Source organism: Podospora bellae-mahoneyi, chromosome 6 (assembly GCF_035222275.1).
Source record: "Podospora bellae-mahoneyi strain CBS 112042 chromosome 6, whole genome shotgun sequence".
NCBI lineage: Eukaryota > Fungi > Ascomycota > Sordariomycetes > Sordariales > Podosporaceae > Podospora > Podospora bellae-mahoneyi.
In genome coordinates, this window is record NC_085885.1 from 2815878 (window position 1) to 2831963 (window position 16086).

General features: G+C 52.9%; 7 protein-coding genes across 7 annotated transcripts; 3 read left to right on the forward strand and 4 right to left on the reverse strand.

Annotated features, from left to right (window-relative positions):
- Positions 1-298: 298 nt before the first annotated feature.
- On the reverse strand, positions 299-1081 carry QC761_607170 (uncharacterized protein). Its single transcript, XM_062881160.1, has 2 exons — positions 618-1081; positions 299-498 (listed from the first exon to the last, which is right to left on the reverse strand). Exons 1-2 carry the CDS (start codon positions 874-876, stop codon positions 359-361), a joined length of 399 nt encoding a protein of 132 aa, XP_062729823.1. The 5' UTR covers positions 877-1081; the 3' UTR covers positions 299-358.
- A 101-nt stretch (positions 1082-1182) lies between these two features.
- On the reverse strand, positions 1183-3137 carry QC761_607173 (uncharacterized protein; the record flags this gene model as incomplete). Its single annotated transcript, XM_062881161.1, has 2 exons — positions 1183-2112; positions 2169-3137. 2 exons carry the CDS (start codon positions 3135-3137, stop codon positions 1183-1185), a joined length of 1899 nt encoding a protein of 632 aa, XP_062729824.1.
- An 889-nt stretch (positions 3138-4026) lies between these two features.
- SEC11 (Signal peptidase complex catalytic subunit) lies at positions 4027-4670 on the reverse strand (the record flags this gene model as incomplete). The annotated part of the gene is made up of 3 exons (XM_062881162.1): positions 4483-4670; positions 4212-4426; positions 4027-4147 (listed from the first exon to the last, which is right to left on the reverse strand). Exons 1-3 carry the CDS (start codon positions 4561-4563, stop codon positions 4027-4029), a joined length of 417 nt encoding a protein of 138 aa, XP_062729825.1. The 5' UTR covers positions 4564-4670.
- Positions 4671-4804: 134 nt separating this feature from the next.
- Positions 4805-6767, forward strand: QC761_607200 (uncharacterized protein). Its single transcript, XM_062881163.1, has 4 exons — positions 4805-5728; positions 5791-6046; positions 6105-6401; positions 6461-6767. The coding sequence occupies exons 1-4, from the start codon at positions 5414-5416 to the stop codon at positions 6565-6567; spliced, it is 975 nt and encodes a 324-aa protein (XP_062729826.1). The 5' UTR covers positions 4805-5413; the 3' UTR covers positions 6568-6767.
- A 1660-nt stretch (positions 6768-8427) lies between these two features.
- QC761_607210 (uncharacterized protein) lies at positions 8428-9357 on the forward strand (the record flags this gene model as incomplete). Its single annotated transcript, XM_062881164.1, has 1 exon — positions 8428-9357. One exon carries the CDS (start codon positions 8428-8430, stop codon positions 9355-9357), a length of 930 nt encoding a protein of 309 aa, XP_062729827.1.
- Positions 9358-10589: 1232 nt separating this feature from the next.
- QC761_607220 (uncharacterized protein) lies at positions 10590-11874 on the reverse strand. Its single transcript, XM_062881165.1, has 2 exons — positions 11536-11874; positions 10590-11480 (listed from the first exon to the last, which is right to left on the reverse strand). Exons 1-2 carry the CDS (start codon positions 11615-11617, stop codon positions 10969-10971), a joined length of 594 nt encoding a protein of 197 aa, XP_062729828.1. The 5' UTR covers positions 11618-11874; the 3' UTR covers positions 10590-10968.
- Positions 11875-12750: 876 nt separating this feature from the next.
- BRF1 (transcription factor TFIIIB subunit brf1) lies at positions 12751-15258 on the forward strand (the record flags this gene model as incomplete). Its single annotated transcript, XM_062881166.1, has 1 exon — positions 12751-15258. One exon carries the CDS (start codon positions 12751-12753, stop codon positions 15256-15258), a length of 2508 nt encoding a protein of 835 aa, XP_062729829.1.
- Between the last annotated feature and the right edge of the window lie 828 nt (positions 15259-16086).

Consider the following 16086-nt stretch of genomic DNA (forward strand, 5'->3'; position numbering starts at 1 on the left):
TTGGGATGGGTTGGGAAGGGGTTGGAGCATATATATATATACACCTCGGGCAAGTCATTTTGGGCTGGTTTGGTTTTGCAGAGGATATGAATTTTTTATGTTGGTTATTGTTGGTTGGGTGGAGATAGATAAATGTACACCTACCCACGCTTTCTTTCCACATGATATCAGTTGAGACACTACCTACCTTATACAGCGTGAATTGGTAAGAAGAAGTTTTCCCATGAAGTTGCTAGTTGAGCATGGACGAAAGAAACTGCATGGCTGGATCTCACATCGTGATAATGAAAGGTTCATATTGAGAGGAAAAGGTTTGAATTCTTTGGGAACTTTAAGCTAAGATAGGTAGAGATGTGTTCTAGACAGAGCTCCGCCCATCATTCCTCGGCAGGCCCTCGGTGTCGGTGGGCTCTTTGTAGGCCCCCTTTGGGGGGGCTGCGCCGCGGGTGACGGGTTTGGTGCTGAAGATGATGTTGGATTGGTCGATGGCTTGTTTGTCTGGGATTTTTCTGCTGTCGGTCTGATTTTTCTTGTCTGGTCGTGTCTTTTTTTTTTTTTTTTTTTTTTTTTTTTTTTTTGTGAGATCTTATTTGACAAGGGGTGGGGGGGTCACCAACCGAGTTGATCACTGCTTGTGTTGTTGGTCTGGTTGTTGTTTTTCACCTCGTCCCTGGCTTGCTCGTCGGCGATGACCTGCACTGGCTCGTGCTTGTGACCTGGCCGGGAGACGTACGAGTTGTCTGTGTCGGCGTCTTGGGTCGTGTTTGGTATTAGCTTGGAGGACATGATTGCTCTTGGGGGGTTTGTCGTGATTGTTTGATGAGAAGAAGGGAATGAGGGAGATGGAGTTGAGCAGTGGGTGCTGTATTTGATCATGAAATAGAAAGGGTCCAAGGCAACACAGACATCACTTGCACAACCCCCTCAACAAACCACAAGGACGCCGTTGACAGCATCAACCCCAATCAAAAGGTCTTGGACCGGCATGTGCGGTGTCAATTGAACTACTCAGGGGCTCAAAGCGGGACCTAGGCAACTCCGCACACAAACATTGCCAGTAGCACCAGATCAAGGAAACTTGGCTTCCATAAAAAAAAAAAAAAAAAAAAAAAGAGGGTTTAATTATCGCGCTGGGTATCCTCATTAATAACACATCTCATACAAATACATGGCTGGCATGTTTCACTTCTCAGCCACGCCCTTCTCGGCCACGACCTCTACCTGCGCCGCTGGCTCACTCTTCTCGGCCACGACCTCTACCTGCGCCGCTGGCTCACTCTTCTCGGCCACGACCTCCTCCTCCTCCTCCGTTGGAACCTCCGGCAGCGGTATCTCCGGCAACGGCGCCTCTTTTTTCCCCGCCGCAGCAGCAGAAGTCCGTTTCGTCGTCTTGTCAGCCGCAGCAACATTCCCCTGTCCCACCGCAGCCCTAGCACCACGCATCGAAGACCGCTGCTGCTGCGGCGCCGGGGCGTAATACCCCCTCTGGCTTGTTCTCACTCGTTGAGGTTGCTGAGGAGGCGCCGGCGTCGGCATAGGGGAGTAGTAACCCCCGTATTGAGCCGCTTGTTCGGGTGTGATGTAGGGGATAACCCCGTGAACAGACACACGCTGTGGTTGTCGTCGTGGTTGTTGGGGTGCCCAGCTTCCTGGCATTTGTTGGGTGGGAGGAGGAGGAGGTGCTGGTGGTGGAGGGTGCTGCAAAGTTGGATGTGGTACATGCTGGAAGCCAGCGGGCAGAGGGTGGGAAGGATCATACGGGATCTCCACTATCTGGACCTCCCGTCTGGCTCGGTTCCGCTGGTGAGCCTCGCCGCAGGCACCGACGAACAAGACGAGGTGAGTGAAGAATAACACAAGGTCAAAGGCTAAAAGGGCCTGGAAGAGTGCGAGTTCTCTGTCGGCTGTGTCCTGGTTGTCGAAATACTGGGACCAACCGTCGTATCCCCCTACGTTGGTGACATAGTGAACCATGATGCCGAACCCGGCCACGGCAAGGGCACCGACGATGAGGTTGAAGGTGATTAGCCATCCTGGGTGCAGGCCACGGTGGTCTTTGGAGAACCACATGGTCAACATCTCGATGACGATGAAGACGAGGGAGAGGATCGCCTGGTGATGTTAGCGCTTTCCAACAGTGAGAGAGAGGTGAGAGAAGGGAGACATACCGCCGAGGCAGAAACACCGGAAATATACGCTGATTCATGAATATACCAGTACCCGGAGTCTCCCGCAGAGATATACCCCGTAGCAACACTCAACCCGATAACCAAGGCCGAAACCGCAACAGCAAAGATCATCAGTCCAATCTTGACCTTGTGCCACTTGGGGTTGTGGGGGATCTCATAGGGCACTTCATCCTCCTCGCGCCGGACGTCGTATGTTCCAAACACCGGCTGCAGATGGGCCGTTGGATGCGGGCCTGGGAGGGTGTCGAACCGTACAGCACCGCCCGATGGCTGCCCACCTTTTTGCGTCTCCTGGTGGGTTGGCGGGAGTGGCGTTGGTGAGAGTGCTGGGTTGGCATCGTTTACGTCCGTCTGTTGCTGTGGGGCGGCATCGTTTACCTCCGTCTGTTGCTGTTGACTGGCCTCGGGAACGTTCTCCTGTTGCTGTTGACTGCCCTCAGGAATATTCTCCTGCTGCTGTTGACTGGCATCGCTAACATCCCTCTGCTGCGGTTGACTGCCCTCAGGAATATTCTCCTGCTGCTGTTGACTGGCCTCGGGAACGTTCTCCTGTTGCTGTTGACTGCCCTCAGGAATATTCTCCTGCTGCTGTTGACTGGCATCGCTAACATCCCTCTGCTGCGGTTGACTGCCCTCAGGAATATTCTCCTGCTGCTGTTGACTGGCATCGCTAACATCCCTCTGCTGCGGTTGACTGCCCTCAGGAATATTCTCCTGCTGCTGTTGACTGGCATCGCTAACATCTCTCTGCTGCGGTTGACTGCCCTCAGGAACATTCTCCTGCTGCTGTTGACTGGCATCGCTAACATCCCTCTGCTGCGGTTGACTGGCCTCGGGAACAGCCTCGGCAACAGCCTCAACAACCCCTTGCTTCTTTTGCTCAGTCCCAGCCTCGGCTTTGGGCTCCTCCAGTTTTGGCTGCGCAGCCGCGCTGTCGTCGCCTGCCATCATCCAACCCGTCCGTCCTTTCTAGTTCCGATAAGCGCTGATCAGTACCTCAGTCGTGGGCGCGATTTGATGGCCCGGATGTTACTCGCTAAATATCAAGCTCAAGGCGCGATATGATGTCACGCAAACACTCAGTTGGGACTCATAAGGGAAAAAACGAGTGCGATTGACGAGAGAAATCCCATCAATGAAGAGAGAGGGGAAACAAGTGGAACGAACCACCGGCGACAGCGACGGCGACGTCGTCTATTTAAAATTGCTTTCCAGGCATCACTCTGGACCTTAGGGCCGCCCCCTGGCTGTTGGTGCAGACCACAGGGGTTAGCTGTCGCTTGGCATTGGTTCGCAGTGGAACGAGGGGACCGCCAAGAGCTCCGTTTGTGATGTTTTGGGGAATTTTGGTCAGTGCTTGTGAGGAAATAACGAGATGCATGGGACTTGTGTAGAGTGCCGCTCCGTAATAAACCCTCTAGTGACTCAACGAAGCCTGTTGGAAATGGTGTAGTTACCTTGCTTGGTGATTCATGCCACTGATTTCGTCCACCGTACGGCGTCCGTTGGAGGCAAAGTTCCTGCTTCACTCTTCCGCAGTGAAAATATCAACTTGGCCGTGCCTGTTGGTATAGGGTATCATGTCCATAAAAGGGAAGCTGTCAGTACTATTACCAAAGATTCGACACAAAATCACGCCGTGCTTGAACCTCTTTTTGCCTTTTTACACTTTTTACTCCCGCTGTAAAACAACCACCAAGCCCATTATCCCGAGCATCACCGTCTTCATCCATGGGTGCTCAGACAGCATGATGGTGACATAGCCGACGAAAGGCATATATCCAACGACGCTCCTGCTTCAATGTTAGCATCCGCCCAGAAAGACCAATGCTGGTCACTAAGTAGGAGCAACGCACCCAATAATATCTTCTCTAACCAGGTAGTTTTGCCCAGGGGCGTAGAGCTTTGTGTCGTCGGAATCGTTGTTGTCTCCCTTGGTCAAGAGCTTTGCAGTCGGCCTAGAATACCACCTGTCAATCACAAATCCCCGTAAACAGCCACCACTGCCGCCGAATAACGAACCCAGTGCCAAACTTGCTGATAACCCTGTGCACGATTGGGATATCTTTATCCCTCACGTTATACACCACCACCTCGCCCACGCTCGTTTCGGTAAACAGATTTCGGTTCCAGAGCAGAAGCAGGTCTCCTCTTTGGAAGGCAGGCTCCATGCTGCCGGAGAGGACGACGACGATCGGAGAGGGGGAATCGCTGATGACGGAGAGACCTTTCCACATCTATTATTCATTTTGTTAGCTGGCCTACTCGGGGAGCTGGTTGGCAGGGAACGCACCATAAAAGCCGTGGACAGTATCAGGCCAAAGTTCATGAGCTGGGCGGCGGCCTGCCGCGGGTTTCCTAAGGCTGATAACATGTCTGCGGTATATGGGGAGAGATTGGTGTGTGTGGTGCAGCCGGCAGGAGACGTTCGTTGCTGCGGCTTGGGAAGAGCTGTCTTGAATTCCAGGAGCTCGAATGGCTGATGGACGCGGAGACCACCGTGTCGAATTGGCAGTTTGTGATTGGAGCGTAATGCAAATAGTGGGGCCGCTTTTTGTGGGTCATTGACTTTCTGAGAACCCTTTATGGTTTTGGAGATGTTCAACTTTTGGAGACCATTATACTGTTCTTGACTTCCATAAGCACCGGCTAGCAATGTGTTTGCATCTACATGAGAGTTATGCTTTTCTTCAGAACCACTGACTGGAAGCGTCTAAGTCAACTCTCTCTTGGTAGCTACGTCTGTCTTGAGACGATTCGCTCCAGTCGTTTGACACCTTCCTTCCATGTTGAATGTAGCCTTCAAGGCAAGTAAGTGCTTGATGGCTATTCTGGTCCACCGTCACGGGCCCGGTTCATCGGACCGTGTTTGCAGCTGCCTCCCGTCTTGTTATCTCTCACAGCTCAAGCTCTCTTGCTCATGCCTTCCAACCGGCCTGCGGATGGTCTGAGTTGATGAAGGCGTGCCTGCCTTATTGATGTCTTTCATACTCAGACCCTCAACTTCTCCTCTGTTCTTAGATCCAGGCCACCTCTCTTTCTCTTCTATCCTCCGATCCTCTAAGATTCGACATCTCCCTCAACACCTCTTTTGGTTGTCAGTTGTTTTATAGCCATTGCTTCTCGCTCTTTGTTCAATCTGTTTATACAAAGCTCACGCAGAGCCCATCTGCCCCACGCTGCCTTCGCATCTCTAAAACACCGTCTCTTTGAGTACGGCCAGAATGTCTACCGAAGAGCGAGCTCCGCTCTTGTCGACCCGTCAAGGTCTTCCTGTGGCCAACAGCTCCTCGACCGTTCAGGACCATCCCATCTTTCTTCGAGTTTGCCATTCCCCATGGCCATGGGTTAGCCAAAGCTGTCTGGTGTACCTTCGCGGTCTCATCTTCTGCTACCTCACTGGCCTCGCCGGTATGCTCTTGCGATACAAATTTCACCACGAATATCCCCACAATGAGGCAAAGCCCAATTGGCATATCTTCTTCGAATTTGCCTCAATGGCCTATCTCCTTTTCTGGCTTTATCAACTCATTACCTTTGTGAGTCGGTCCTCCGAGTAGCTATCCAAGGAACGGTCGCTGACGTCTCTGGTATTTTGCAGTGCTGGAGCTTTACCCATCTCTTTTTCCCCGACGTCGACGAGGATGACAACAGCTGGGAATCTGTGCTTTTGTGCAAGATGTCTCCACCTCTTCAGACACCAAAGTCCCGCAAGCGCTTGTACTTCAGCATCTTCTACACCATCTCCCATGTGTTTGTCTTTATGAACACGCTCATTTACTGGTGCATCTTGGTGCCGAAGGGGTACGGTCACCTTCCCAAGGGCAAGGAAGGCGAGCCGGTCTCGGATTCAACTTGTGAGTGACGTTTGGTTCAACGGACCGTTTGGTTGGGAATTTACTCATGAGACAATAGGGAAGGATTTCTGGGGCCACGGATGGTTCGAGCCGTTCTGCATTCTCAATCTCTACCTGGTTACTTCGCTCATTGCCCTCTTCGAGATCTTTGTCTTGAATAGCATTAAGCGCCAGGTCCCTGTTCCTGCGCACGTTATCGCGACGGTATTCTTTCTCTCGGCTTACCTTGCCTGGGCCGCTGTCGGCAAGTGGTTCACCGGCTTGTATCCATTCTTCTGGATGGATCCCGAGATCATGAAGAAGACCGAGTACATTGCGTCGTATGTTGCAGGATTCTTGGGCCTTGGACCTACAGGTGAACAGCCATTTGCAGCAATTTCATGGTTCGATCTATGCTGATATCATGAACCACAGTCTTTTCCTTCATGTATGGACTCATTGGCATGCGCGAGAACATGACTCACAAGGATGACGGGGACAAGAAGCAGCCTGCCCACAACAGGTCGCTCTTGGACGAGTAAACAAGGCGACAAGGCGACATATCGGACTAAGTCAATTTCTGTTGGTGAAGGAGGGGTGACTCATGTGAGGGGAGGTGGTGTTTGACATGCATCGTTATGTTCTTGATGGAAGATTGGTATTGTCATGACTGATGTGGGGGATCCTGTCCGGTAGTGTACACTAACGCAAGTTGAAACAATAGAGGCAATCATTGACTTCAGTTCTCATGACTTGCAGTTTCTTTGCACCGGCAACGCTCCAAATCGTGAGGCTGACAGGGGTAGTTTGATGTTGAAGCTCACCAAGGGAGCCCTGGCCGGCGTGCCGGCCAAGAGGGGCGGCCCGTCGCTCCATTCTTGTCTTAAAAATGGGCCCACCTTCCCACCACAGTGGTTCGTGTGGGGTAAGCTTGGTTCCCCCTGACCAGTCAACCGCCCTGCTGCCCTTTTCCCATCAACCTCACCCGAAGATGGAAGCTGTGCGGATACCGCCAGTTCAGTCAGGTCGAAGTGCAGGATTCTCCATCACGGCCCAATGGGAGGAGACACTCATTGGGAGATGGATGTGCCGCGTGGCTAGTGTGACTCGATCTCTGCGTCTTTGATGGACCCCATACCGAGGTGTGTGTGTCTGTCCGGGAGACGATATCACGGGCGTGCACGCACACAATTCTGTCAGAAGCAAGTGTCCGCCGAGACCTCCCGGATTGTGCAGAGGAGAGCAAGCGCCGGCAGGTGAGGCTGTGCCGTGAAACCGATTCTTGCTTCGCTGTCACTGGAGGGTTGCTGAACACGTGCCCCGCAGAGGCAAAAACCATGCTGCACAATTGGACCTGTTGGAATCGTTCCCAAACTTTCCTAGAGGATGCAAATACAATGGCAAAAACATTTCATTTGTCCGTTTATATCAATCCGATGGAGAACACAGGACTGCTTAGCTAACTCTGCAAAAATAGTTGAGCTGTTGTGATGGAAGTTCATGGACGGATGGAGCTACCCCTCATCTGAAGTGCCACAGTGCAAACCCCTGCTCGACAAACCCACAACCAGGGCCGCCTTGCACGCTAAATTCACAACGGCCATGTCTTCAGGGCTGACGACGACCGCGGCAATGTTGAAATCGAGAAGGTATCGCAAGATGCCGCGCAAGAGATCAATTGCGTACGAGCAATGTGTCACTCGGATGCCAGATAGTGACGATGCCTGAGGCAGCTTGTCGACAACACCTGCCATCCGTCCATTCATAAGTGACAGCACAAGAACAGCTGCAGCCGGCCCCCAGCCCTGCTTGTTTTTCTTGTCGATCATGGATTATTCCCAGGCACACACCTCTCTTTGTATCACCCCCCACCTCCTGCATATAAATACTTTCCCACCCCCCCGCAACTTTTACATCCCTTTCCTCTTTTCCTCCCCCCCCCCCTCCTCTTCACACAACCAACGGGTCGCAAAGCTCTCTGGAGTTTTTCTGGAGTTCTCTCTTCAGGACCTCTCCGCCCCCGGACCCTGTCAATCGTTTTTGTGCCTCTCTCTCTCTCTCTCTCCCCCCCTCTCACTCTTTTTCTCTTGCTTTTCCTTCGGCCCTTCATTCATTATTTTCGTCGCTCTCTGAGAACATACATGGAAACTAGACAGTGGCAGTAATTCAGACATTAGTCTGACTTTTCTTTTGCTGTCTTTTTGCCTCATCCCGCACGCCTCGAGTCTTTATCGAACCAAAACCATACCATCATCACCGCTGTCACCACCACTCCCATCACCTCCTCTACCGCTATCAGCTTCGCCATAACCCGAAACAACAACGCAACCGCCAACATGTTCAAGCGTTCTTTCCGAAGCCGTGAGACCAGCAACTCCCAGCGGGAGGCTGCCTCGACGACGATGGATTCACAACACCGCGTGGACAAGGCCGCGAGGCTGATGAGGAAGGGCTCCGTGCGGGATGCCCAAAAAGTGTCGAAATTGCAACGGTCGCTCAATAACAACGAGGAGACCTCGCGTACACAGAGTGTGCAGACGAGGCTCAACGACAAGTCTCTTGCCCCTTCACCCATCGTCACCCTGGTGGTGGGCGCAGAGGCACGGCTGTTTGCAGCGCACGAAGATGTGCTCTGCCAGTCATCCTTTTTCGAGAGGGTGATTCGGAGCAACTTCACCGATGCGCAGAATAGAAGGATCTCCCTCCCGGACGAGGAGCCAGAGGTCTTCAGCGGAATCCTCGAATATCTCTACAAGGGCGACTATTACCCCCGCTTGTTGCACAACAAGCAGCGCAACTCTTGGGAGCTCGAGGACTCGCTTCCCCGTCGGGTCACCCCCCAAACCTCCCCGACGATCAACGACTCACCTAAATTCGGAGGTGGCCGCGCAGGCCAAACCCCCCAGACCCCTGCGGCTGTCGAGGCGACCGTGTTCCTCTCGGGCATCAGCCAGCACATCCTTCGCGACACGGCCATCTACTGCGCTGCTGATCGCTTTGGGCTGGAGGAGCTCAAGAGGCTGGCGCTGCGGAAGCAAGGATTGCAGGCCGGCATCGACGTTGGCACCATCCTCCGCAGCGCGCAGTACTGCTACGCCAACACGCCCGACTCAGACAGCCGTCTGCGCGCCCATTACCTAGCACTCATCATCCGGTGCCGCAAGACCTTTAAGCGCAGCGGCACCATGCAGGCCGAGATGGAGAAGTGCGGCAGCGACAACGTGTACGGCGAGGGAAGTGGGAAGTTGTTCTTTGATCTGTTTGTTGCCATGTGCAACCACCTCGACGACGTCATCGATGCGAGCAACGCGCGGACCCCCAAGACGATCTAAGAGGGTGAACTGAATGAACCTTGCACGCGTGCAAGGCAGCAGACAGATATCTGGCGTTACCAAGGCATGACAAGGAGGAATCTCTATACAAAGGGCAGGAAGCTGAATACTTGGATTGCGCATGTCGAGGGGATGTGACCGTGATGGGCTTGCGTCTTCTTTTTGCTCTTACTCAACATCCGGCGTTTTGGGTCTTTCTCATCCACATCTCCCACATCTTCACATCAGATTGGAACACCATTTGGGAGACATTTCATTCACACTGAAATCTCTTCACTTCTTTCAAGGTTGGCCGACCAATCCCCTATTTTTGATGTACAAGATTTGCGAAGTGAGAGGGGCCTAATGCCGATACACGATGTGAGTGTGGTTGCAAAGAGAGGAGACATTGCCGCAGCTCACCAAACCCTTCCCCTCTGCTCTCTGAATCTTCTTCTTTGCTTTGATCTCTCTTGCTTTTTGGAGCGTCGGGCTGTTTTTGGGACTTGTTTTTTTTTTGGTGTCTGATATCTCTGGAGTGTTTCCAGTTGGCTGGGGGAGCTAGTCTTCTCTGGTCGATCGATTCACATCTGGAGAGAGCAGGGACTTTGTTACAGGCGTTCTAAGAACAGGAAGCCTTTTCTCATCGATACCCTCACCGTCAATTTTGTCTTTTCATGATGGAATCAACAAAAACACGTTTTTGCCCCGCACACACCCATCTCACACACTGAGAAAACCACACAAAAAAAAAGTCAACACCTCCCCCCTCCCCCCCCCCAAACCATGGATTGTGTACTATTTTTTGTGTCTCATTTCCAGCTTGCTGGACTTGACGAAGACGACATTTTTTTTTCTTTTTTTGTTTTTTTTTTTTTTTTGCTCTTTTCAATTTCGGGACTACGGAAACGGAACGGAACGGCCAATCTCAACTTTACGCAGCGTCACACAAACTGTGGACGTCTCCAACACCACTCTCAGATTGAACAACAATACCCGGGGTTTTAGTTTGGATCTATTCGCAAACCCCAATGTGCATTTTTATGAGCAGCAAAAAAAGAAACATATCCACGACAAAAAAAAGAAAAACACAAACCACAACAACAATTTCTATTTCTTTTGTCTTTTTGTTTGCAACAAATCGACAGCGTTTACAACAATCAGGATGATCATGGTTGGGGAGGGAGGGATTGGATGGAGCTTTTCCGGTGTTTTGCTTGCCTGCATGGATTGCCGGTAAATTTTTTTTAACATCTTGCTGGACTTGAGGAAAAAGAAGAAGGATATACATTCACTTGTATCTCTTTACTTGTCACGAAACTTTTTTTGATGATGATACGTAACGAATCTTCTTTTTTTTTGGTCAATTTTGAGGAGGAGCCTTGTTTTATGCACAGACAGGGCTTGCCAGAAAACACATAACAGCACACCTTGAGTCCTAGCGATGATGGCTTAAAGGGTCAGATTAGGATTTTAATGGGAGACGAAAAAGAGTCGGCCACCTCAGATATTTGTTCCCTTGCTTTGGTGCTGTGATGTGATGAGGTGTTTGGTTCATACTGCCAGAGGACCAAACCGCCTTCACCCCTTTACCCCCTTACGCCCCACCTTCACCATGTCATCCACAGCTCTCTACTCCTTCCACTTAACGTCCATCTCCTTCACCTCAGCCACCAACTCCCCCAATTCCCCCTTTGCCGGTCTCGCCGCCATAGCCTCAACTTTCACCGTCCAGCTTTCCAAGTCAGCGAGCCCATAAACCCAGCAAATCTCCCTCACGGGAACCTTGGTCCCATCACTGAGAACTTGGTAGACCCAGAGGGACACCCCGTTATCGTTTCCCTCTTTTTGGATCGAGATTGTCGTCCAGGGGGTGGAGGTGTCGGGGTCGGGGGTGAGGGCGGAGACGGACCAGTCGGCCCAGTTGTCGCAGGAGACTACCGAGAGGCGGGGGGAGGAGTTGTAGTATTCGATGCCGGCTTTGATCCACTTTTTGAGGGAGGGGGAGGAAGGGGAGGAAAAGGTGAGGAGGAGGCCGGATTGGTCGTATTGGTGGTTGTAGGGGAGGCGGAAGGTCAGGGTTGTGGAGAGGAAGAGGGGAAGGGGGGAGGAGGGGGTTAGGTGGGAGGGGGTGGATGTTGGTGCTGGAGGGGGTTAGCGAGGTGGTGTTGGAGGGGTGGGGAGAAAAAGGGGAGGTACCGTTGAAGATGTCTTTGGAGGGGGGCTTGCGCCAGATGTCGGTTGCTGGGGGGGCGCGGATGGTGAAGGGTGAGGAGGACATTTTGAGGTTTTACGGAGGTGGGTTGATGATGGATGATGGGATGTCAAAGGAGTGAGAGTGAGCAAAGATATTTATACTGAAGCATGGACTGAGGAATAGCTACATGGATACGAGAAAAGGGGACGTTAAACGCTGCTGCTGCATAACATCACAACATGTGGTCACTCGAGTCGCTGAGGCGCACCACAGCGGGGTCTGCTGCCCGGTGGACGGAAGCGGGGCGGCTTCTCACCTGCCGGATTGCATTTGAGCACGGCATTTGCGACGTTGCTGCTGTCGGAGTTTCTCAGCTGAGACAGGCTCGAATTGGCAGTTCCGCCTGGTGGTGGGTTCATCAAGGTTGTTGTTACCTGCGGCAGTAATCCCCAGGGTCGCTGGCAGTCAAATGGTCGGTGACGAAGTGAATTGAGGACGGGTGGGCGCAGGCAATCAACGGCTTGAGGGCAAACTGAGGTGGCGGGTTGGCAGCGAGAGAGTTGGAAAATGTTTGAATTGCAGGGCACTAGGCAAATCTACCAGTCTTTTATTGAACGCCGTCATTTGTCCATCGACGGGCCGGATGCAAAGCTCGCAAAAAAGTGTTTGGAGCCGTGTTCGAATCTTGACGTTCGTACCCCTGTCAGACTGCTGACTCGCCCAGTGGCCCAAGCTTTCCGCCGACTTTTTTGGCAGAGCCCTCAACACCCCGCTTGACCATTCGCCCAGTTTTGCAAAATTCAATCCCCACACAGAGTTCTCACCTCGCAGAACTCTTTTCCCGCACCAGTATCACCGCCCTTGGCCAGGAATTCTATCCAATCGTGTTACACCCCTTTCCCCCCTTATTCTCATCTTTCACGGAAGAGTTGGCCTGAGGGCATCATCATCTCCTGCGAGTTGCCAGCTTTGAGATCGCGACTCTGCAGTCTCTCCTGGCAGAGGAGCCCCGCCAAAGCTGTTTCTGGTGGGCGACGAACGCGTCGGCTGCTTTGCTTGTCTCTGCAACCTTGAGACTTGCTGCCGGCCATCAATCTTCACCACCAACTCATCTCTCACGGCTCTCACAACAGCCAACTATCCACCGCCACCCCCTTTTCTCTTCTCTTAACAAGAACAACACGATTTGAGACGGACAACAAGCCAAACCAGCAATCATGCCGCCCAAACCCAAGAACAAACGCTCGAATCGCGTTAGTCGTATCATGGACAACACGGACCGCAGGAGACAGCTATCCGTCGCCCCGTCTCCCTCACCTGCCCCCGCGGCGGCTCAGGCGAAGGGCTCTTCAGGCAGTTCGGAAAAATGCAGAAACTGCGGTAGCACAGACATCCAAGAAGGAGCTTGCGCGGACTGCGGTTTGGTCCTCCGCGAACACGACATCGTCGCCGAGATCACCTTCGGCGAGACTTCCAACGGAGCTGCCACAGTTCAAGGTAGCTATCTCGGTGCAAACCAGGGTGGCGTCCGCCCAACTGGGATGGGACTCTCCTTTCGTCGGGTTCCCGGCGCTGGCCTCAAGGAAGCTCGTGAGCGCGCCGAGAGAGAGACCAGGGATCTCTGCAGCCAGATGGTTCACCAGCTTTCTGTGCCTCTTGATGTTGCAGACACAGCTATGGACATCTACAGGGAAGCTGTTCGTGCCAGTTACGTCAAGGGCCGCCGCAAGCACAACGTCGCCGCTGTTTGCATGTATGCCGCCTGCCGCCTTGCAAATCAGAAACAGATCATGCTCCTCGATCTGGCCGACATCGTCAAGACAGATGTGTTCCTTCTTGGTCGCAACTACAAAGAGCTCATGAGACGGCTTCCCACATTCGACACTGGATACGACCCTCTCACACTGGAGAATCTGATCTTTCGTTTCGCCGCCAAGCTAGAGTTCCTCCATGACACCAACAAGGTCGCCAACTCGGCACTTCGCATCGCCCACCGCATGGTCAAAGACAATATCAGCATTGGTCGCCGGCCCGCGGGTATCTCTGGCGCTGCTATCATCATGGCTGCTCGCGCGCACAACTTCCGCCGCACTGTTCGGGAGGTGGTTTATGTCGCCAAGGTCACGATGGCCACTTTGCAGGAACGCATGTCCGAATTTGCCGCCGTCCCCGCTGCCAGTCTCAGCATCAAGCAGTTTATGCAAGGTGACGAGATGCACCCCGAGGCTTCTCATGATCCCCCTGCTGTCTACAAGCAGTCCAGGGAGTGGCTCGAGAAGCACCCCAAGAGAGCCAGAAAGAGGAAGGCCTCGGACAACAGCCCAGAAGATCCCCAAGAGCCTGACCAGCAAAGCGCTCCCAAGCGTCGGAGAACTTCTGCTGATGCTTACACGCCGGACTCGGAAGCTGAGGAAGCTTCAGCTCCCCACGTGGACAGCGACGGTTTCGTGATCCCGCCCAACCCCAATGAACAACCCAAGAAGAAACAGCTTTTGACCGATCATGAAGGCGCTCTCCTGATTGGTGGTTTGGGGGCACCCGAGGACGGATTGGAGGAAGAGGAAGTGGAGGCGTTGCACCGGGAGTTTTACGAAGATGAGAATGCGAACAGCCACGAGTACGATGCGAGCAGCGAGATGGCGATGGCTCAACAGCAAGGCATTGCTATTCCGGGTATGAAGGTGACGATCAAGCCCAGAGCTGGTTCCACTCCGGCTGCCAATGGCGCCCCCATCAGCGATGGGAACGCAACGAAGGGCGTCCAGGAGGAGCCCGCGCAAGGCAAGCGGGCGAAACCCACGCTTACTATCGACTTCGACAGCCAGGATGATAATATTGAGGCAGACATGGAGGGACTTATCGAGGATCCGGCCATTGCCCGCGTCGTTGAAGAGGTCACCCGCCTGGAACAGCAGCTCGAGAAACAGCCGGCCATTCAGGTGTCCAAGGCGATTCTAGACGAAGAGACCCCAGCCGCAGAGACTTCTACCCAGGAGGCTCCTGCTGTCGTGAATGAGCAGCCCGGCGAAGCTCCGCTCAACACACCTTCCAACGAGGAAGCCGAGGCCAGCACTTCACCTGCCGCCTCTGCCTCCAACTCGCTTGCTGCCGATCCTCTTCTGGACCCGATTATACGGGAGGACGAGTTTGAGGATGACCCCGAGGTCATGTTCTGCCGCTTGTCCGAGGAAGATAGCAAGGTCAAGTCCCAAATTTGGTATAACCAAAACAAGGACTGGCTTCGCCAGGTGCAGCAAAAGACGTTTGAGGCAAAGGTAGCGAGAAACAAGCCTAAGAAGAAGAGCCAGGGGAAAAAGGCTCGCATTGGAGAGGGTCAATCCGGGCCTGCTGCTTCGGCGTCGGAGGCTACGTCACAGATGCTTGCCAACCGCGCGCTCGTGATCAGCACAAAGCTCAATTACGGCAACATGGACACTCTCTTTAGCCTCAATCAGGGGGGTCCTGGCTCTGCTGGTACCCAAAGTGGCATGCCGAGTGCCGCCGCCAGCAACAATGGAGCAGGGGATGATGAAGAGATGCCCGACGATCCGGCTCCGGCTCAGGCTGCGGGTGATGAGGATCACGACACCGCCGCTGCGTACGAGGAAGAGGGTGTCGAGGAGGATTACCAACACCATGAGGAGGAGACTTACGAGCAAGAGGACGACGAGGGTGATTATGATCAGGGAGGCCACGGGCCTGGGTTCAATCCCTGGGATGAATAAAGCGGAGGGGAGGCGCATGAGATAGAGTGTTTCAGCGAGATTGAGTTTTTTCCACCAAGATACCCAACGCCCGATGTATCGAGGCGATTCACAGCGCAACTTTTGTTTTCTTTGTAGACTGGACAAAGGTTTGGAGTCTGGGGTTGTTTATAGACACGGTAGGGAGGAAATGGGAAAGAACAGGGCTGTTTTTGAGGGTTATTGTCAGAGGGATGGATATACCCGCGACTTTTATGGGCTATTATTGCATGCAGGATATTTTACCATTTCATGGAGGGAGATGAATTTGGGGGCGATCAGTGGATTTGGGGGGCTTTTTTTTTCCTTCCCCGGAGGGCACTGCTATTCGATTCGGTTTCGTTGTTACTGCAGTCATCTCTCAGAGGGTGGGAGGGATCAGGGGAGGGTGTATGCATATAAAGCAAAAAAAAAAAAAATGATATTTTTATAAATCTTTTGGTTGATGGGTGATGTGAACGTGAGGGTGTTGAGGGTTGGAGGGAAGTTGTTTGGCGCAGAGCGCAAGGCTAGCAACCTGGAAGTGGCTTGTGGTGATTTACTTTTGCTCTCTGTGATGGTGATTATAAGGTGTGTAATAATGCCATCTCTGTGGTGCCAACGCTTGTTGGTTGCAGTGTGCTTGCTTCTTTCTTCTGGCCGTTGGTAGTAGTTGAGTCTGAGTCTGGGAGAAGATGTTAGCCACCCCCCTTGGGTCTGTCTGTCACATGCGGCAACATTAGTACACCACAGCCCATCTGTGGTTGTTGAGGCTCTTTTTCTCGCCCTGCCAGCGGTCAAGCTTTTGTACATGCCTTTTCTTGATTTTGA